This window comes from Cervus elaphus, chromosome 9 (genome assembly GCF_910594005.1).
Source record: "Cervus elaphus chromosome 9, mCerEla1.1, whole genome shotgun sequence".
NCBI lineage: Eukaryota > Metazoa > Chordata > Mammalia > Artiodactyla > Cervidae > Cervus > Cervus elaphus.
The window spans coordinates 20,294,737-20,300,736 of NC_057823.1; the positions used below are offsets into that span (position 1 = coordinate 20,294,737).

At 52.2% G+C, this 6,000-nt stretch overlaps 1 protein-coding gene across 1 annotated transcript in view; it reads right to left on the reverse strand.

The window, feature by feature from the left end:
* The window catches only part of VAV1 (vav guanine nucleotide exchange factor 1), a 62,656-nt gene extending 56,964 nt beyond the window's left edge, over window positions 1–5,692 (reverse strand). The window contains exon 1 of the mRNA XM_043911767.1: window positions 5,411–5,692. Within this exon, the coding sequence (XP_043767702.1) occupies window positions 5,411–5,614 (204 nt within the window). The 5' untranslated portion in view covers window positions 5,615–5,692. The remainder of the gene's footprint in view (window positions 1–5,410) is intronic.
* Between the last annotated feature and the right edge of the window lie 308 nt (window positions 5,693–6,000).

Below are 6,000 nucleotides of genomic sequence, written 5' to 3' on the forward strand. Positions count from 1 at the left end.
TGAAGAAACCAGCATTCTCACTGTTAGAGGTAACGTAATTGGAACAATGCATATGGGAACAACCCCATACAGAAAACAATTTGGCAAGATCTACCAAAAACATAGACTCACCTGCTTTGAGCCAAGAAACCGTTCTGAGAATTCATCCCATGGATATACTTGCTCATGTATCTGGCTGCAATAACAGCATGTATATATAACTAGATACTTTTCTATGTTCTTGACAGTAACTCATTTATCCTTCACAACAATACTTTCACATAAGGACTTATTATCTCCATTTTAGAGATGAAACGGAAGCACAGAGAGGTTAAGTAACATGCCCAAGATCACACCGTAGAGGAGCCGAAAAACAGTTCATGGACAAGATTACTGATCATAGTAAGTGTGTAGGAACAAAAGCCTCGTTCAATACAAGTGCCCAGCAATAGGCGTGATGGTAAAATACACCATTGCCCAGCTGGGCCATGGAATTGAGTTTAGAGTAAGTTAACAGTAAAGATTCTGAAAAAGAGAGAGAGAGGAGGGATTCTGAGGGGCTTCCCTGGCGGTCTGGTGGTTAAGAGTCCATGCAGGGGGCATGGATTCAATCCCTGATTGGGGAAGTTCCACGTGTCAACACAGGGCGGCCAAAAAGGAAAGAAAAAAAAGAGTAAGGATCCTGGGGCCAGGCTGCCTGGGTTCAAATCTCTGACTTGGGCGCTTTCAAGCTGGTTACCCTGGGGCAAGGGACTTAACTTCTGTCTCTCAGTTTTCCCAGATGCAGTGTGCGGATTAAGCCAATGTGTAAAACGTGTTTTAAACCAAGGATCAGCTCGCTTTTTCTACAAACATCTAGATAATAAATGTCTTCAGCACCGTAGGCCAGATACGCTCTTTGTCAGTTACTCAAATGTAGAATTGTAGCTGGAAATTGGCCAAAGATAATACATAAACAAATGGGCATGGGTGTGTGCCAATAAAACTTTATTTATAAAACGTGCTGTGGTCCAGATTCAGCCCTCTTGTTGCAGTTTGCCAGCCCCTAGTTCAGAAGAATGCCTGGCACATGGTTAGCCCAATACAAGTAGTTTGTTTAGTAAATGGGCAATCTAGAATATCCTGCAGTCAATTTTTCACACATGATCTTAGCCAAAAGGCCAAGAAGTGATGCTGTAGTCATTTTTTTAAAGAATGGGAACACTGTATGAATTGATTTAGAAAGACAACCAAGGTGATGATTAAAGTGATGAAAGCAGGGTATACAGATACTATGTTCTGTCTTTCACAGAAAGAGAGGAGTGTAGTTAATAAGAACCTAAATTTCTATGTGCATAAGAAAATTCTGTAAAGACATACAGTCAGCTTAAAAAAAGTAGTCACTTACTTGGGTATCGGAGGAAGATGGCCAGAGGTTATATTTTTCTCTGCACAGTTTTTACGTGTTTTGAACTTTGAACAATACACACATATTATTTAACTAAAGAATCAAATATTTTAAAGATTCTACCAGGCTGTCTGTCCCCCAGCACAGGGTTTCTCAAAGTCAGCCCTGTTGACATTGGGTGCATCCATGTTCAGGCTTGTCCAACTCTTTGAGACCCCATGGGCTGTAGCCCACAAGGCTACTATGTCCATGGAGTTTACCAGACAAGAATTCTGGAGTAGGTTGCCATTTCCTCCTCCAGGGGATCTTCCCAACCCAGGGATGGAACCCACATCTCCTGTACTGGCAGGCGGATTCTTCACCACTGCCCCACCTAGGAATCCCACTGTTGACACCGGGGCTGGATAATTCTCTGTTGTATCTGAAATTGTCAGATGTTGCACAGCATCCCTAGTCTCCATCCACGGGATAACAGTAGCAGCTCCCAGAAGTGACAACCCAGACTGACCCTGCCGAAGGTCCCCTGCTGGGGAGGCAAAACCATCCCACTCGAGAACCACCGCCCTAACCCAAACTCCTACAAGCTACGCTATGTTACCAACCCTCCCATTTTCCCTCATCTTTCCTAAGAAGATGTTTAGCGAGAGTTTATCGTGGATTTGATCCCTGGGTCGGGAAGATCCCCTGGAGGAGGGCAGGGCAACCCACCCCAGTATTCTTTCCTGGAGAATCTCATGGACAGAGAAACCTGGTGGGTTACAGTCCATGGGGTCACACAGAGTCGGACCCAACTGAAGTGACCCAGCACAGCACATCAGGTGTTGACACTATGCTGAGCGGTATTGAAATGTTACAACAGTCCTCCCCTCAAAGGTGCCGTTTTTAGCCACAGTTCACAGATGGGGAAACTGAGGTTCTGAGAGGTGAAACCAGGAAGTGGTGCAGCCGGGATCTGAACCCAGATCTGGCGCCTCCAAGCCACCACCACCACCTCCAGCATCAGCCTCCTGTTCTAACCCTCCCGCCCTATCCCTTCCCTGCCTCTACTGATGGTGCCAGGATTTATTGGCTGGGGACAGAAACACAGAGAGGTTAAGTAACATGCCTAAGGTCACACAGCGGAGGAACTGAAAAAAAGATTCATCATCTTGGCTCCAGTGACCACTCCCATTCCCAGTATAATCAGCTTCCCCGTCCTGGTAGGATCTTTCCCACAATGACGGTCACATTCATCTCTTCCTCTCTGCTTCCTCAGCTTTAAAGTTTCATGTCTGCCACCCAGAATTTGGGCTCCCAGAGACAGCAAAGAGTGTCTGGTCACCTCTGTGGCCATCTGTGATGACATCATCCTCTCTCTGGGTCTCAGATCTCAGAGGGACCATCCAGCATGGAGAGCCACTTCAATCTGAACTCACCCATGAACTATGCCCACACAGTCAGCCCATTTACTGCACGACTATGCTCTTCCCTCACTTTGCCCAGGTCTCTGCTCAAACGTCACCTCGTCAGGGAAGCCTCCCAGACCTCATATGTGAAAGTGCAGCCCCACACTCCCAAGCCCCGCTTTTTCCAGACCACCTACCGCTCCTGACAATGTATATGTTGCCTTATTTGCCCACTGTCAGTGTCTCCCATTAGAACGCCAGCTCTCTGACAACAGGGTGTTTTTTTTGGAGGGGCGGGGAGTACTTTAGTTATTTATTTTTGATGGTGCTGCACGGCATGTGGGATCTTAATTCCTAGATCAGGGATCGAACTCATGTCCCCTGCAGTAGAAATGTGGAGTTTTAACCAGTGGACCACCAGGGAAGTCCTGACAACAGGGGTTTGTGTGTGTCTTTGTCCTAATATCTCAGCACCATGGATGAATGAATGAACGAATATGCTCTTCCCACTCTACCCAGGAAAGAGTGGCACAAAAGCAGAGGAACTCTCAAGAGGAAATGAGAGAAACTGAGAAGCATTCTAATTCCAGGCTCCACACCTTTATTTATGGTATTGTGTGTCCCCCAGCCCATCCCACCCCCATCAGGAGCACTCCCTTTTCTCTCTCTGCCCTTCCATATTTCACTGGCAGTTCATAGCCCTCGCTTAAATCTGTTGACGGACAGGAACTTGCAAACTTAAAGAGGCTGTTCTTGGGGCACCTCCCTTTTGTTTAAAATGACTACCTTTTCGCTTCCCGCGCATGGCCCCACTGTGAACAAGGCAGAGGACTGCTCTTCGAAAGGAGATAAAACGCACAGGGCAGGAAGGCCCAGAGCTCCCAGATAGAGAGGACCATGGAACACTCTTGCCCAGTGCAGGGTCTGACATAGCTAGGCACCAGAGTCAGAGCAATAAGAAAACTCCTACTCACTCTTCAAAACCCAGCACAAATGTCCCCTCTTGCATTAAGCCAAACTCCCCCAGGCAGTGTTTTGCCTTTGCTCCAGCGCCCGCAGCCCAGAATTTTTTTCCTGACAACACAGGGCTAGGGAATATCTGTCTCCCCCAGCCTGGGAACTCCTGGAGGGCCAGACTGAGACCTGGGTCCTCAGCATTGACCAGCACAGAAAATCAGGATTCATTAGTCCCTGCAGCTGCCCTCCTAGAGGTTAATACCACACCTCGCTGCCCTTTATCAGAAATCAGCTATAGGGAAGATGGAGGCAAGGATGGAAGTTCATCCTTAGGTCTAACCACTTTCCCATTAGCGGCTATTGAAGCCACACTGGGTCTCGACTGCCCATAGGTCAGAGGCCTGACTGATCCGAGGGCTACTTCCTTCTGTGTGCAAACACATGTAGGCATAATTGGGATGTCCTGTGGCCACAACAGCTGGCCGGGGTGGGGGGGGGTCTCTGGGGTTCCCTCATTCTTTCAGGAAGCCTGCCTCCGCTCAGGGAGGGTGACCACCCACCTCTCCCACGCGTGGGCCTGTCACCCAGGAAACACCCCCAGGGACCCCTCCCTGATCACTTACTGCCCTTCCCCCCATCTGCACGTGGCATCTCAACCCAGAACAGAGGCAGTGCCCCAGGCTGCCCCCCCATCTATCCCCAGAAAGGGCCCCCCACCACCAGCCCACTGCACCTCCAGACAAGGCTTTCATCCTGGGGTGGGACCTGAGGGCTGGATGGCTAGTGTTGCCTCAGACCCCCAGGGCAGGCAGGGCACCCCCAACCACCAGCCATCAGCAGATATTACTTTTCATCCAGCACTCAAGAGGCCAGAGGGAACCAGAGAAGGTACAACAGAGAGAGAATCCAGTCCAGTGACCTCCCCCACCCAACCGCATTCAAATAGGGATTTGAATATATTTCCTGAACCAGAGAAGTTGAAGTCAAATCCACCACCCCCTGAACCCCAGGGCCCTTGCAGAAATCCCTACAGAGAAAAAGCAGCTATTTCTAGGTTCCCCCAAACCCCAGGAACCCAGTCTCAGGGCTCTTTGGGACTGGATCCTGCCTCAATGTACCTCTTGGAATGGGCAGGGCTAGGAAGACCAGAGTCCTAGACGCACAGTCCCCCCACCCTCCCATGCTGCCCCAGGCCCCGGCAGGAAGCCGAGGGGAAGATGTGAGGGGAAGGAAGGGGCCCAGGGCCCAGGAGGAGGCGACGCATGTGGGGGAAGGAATAGGAGGAGGCCCTTCCCCCATAGCCAGAATCTCAGGGGGTGGCGGGGTCAAGGGAGTCCAAAACCTCAGGTGCCCTATCAGCCACCCAGGAGATTCCTAGGACCCCCTGTGGACCCCTACAAGTCCCTTTTGGGGTCTAGATCTCCAGCGGAGTCAGCCTGAGGTTTTGGACTTGGGTTAACCCCAAGTTTGCCAGTTTTCAGCCTAGACGTGGGAACCCATTCCTGTTAACCTTGCGGGGGGGCCCACCCCTGAATCTTCAGTGTTAGGACCCCCACATATCCCCCGTGCCAGGCCCAGAGTGGGGGCCAGCCTCCTCTCTTCACTGCTGGCCCAGAGGGGCAGGGCATCACCCTCCTGGGTACCAGCCTGGGGTGCCTCCCGCCACCCACCCTCCGGCAGACCCGCCTGTGGCCCGTCTCACCTGGGACATCTGGGGACGCAGGTTGACTTCCCGCAGGTTGATAGCGTGGGGCAGCAGGTTGTTGAGCAGCTGGCACAGAAGGACGCCATCCCGGAGGGCCTGCGCCAGCTCGCACACCTGGGCCCCGTCCCAGGTCACACGGTGGCTGGGCGGCAGCACCCGGCACTGGATGAGCCAGTGGGTGCACTGGCGCCACAGCTCCATGGCCGCCGCCTCCCCAGGCCGGTCCGCGCACCCTCGCGGCCTCCTCCGCCCGCCCGCCCGCCTGCCTGCCTCTGCTAGCTAGCTACCACTTCCTCTTTTTTGCCTGTAACTGTCGCCCTGAGAGGGGGTGGAGGGGGAGGAGCCGTGGGGTGGGGGCGGGGGGAGCACCTGCCGGCCAGACCCAGCCCAGCCCCCTTTCAAGCAGGACCTGGCCTCTCTTTCGCCCACCAGCTAACTCCAGGGCATCTGGGCGTGGGGACAGGGTCATTAGGCGGAGGCCCGCTGCCTTGCTCTGCAGGCAACCCAGGAGCGGTACCACCTCAGGAACATACTCAAAATCCACCCTCTTCTCACCCCTCCCTCCTTCACCTCCTTGCGTGGCCAGC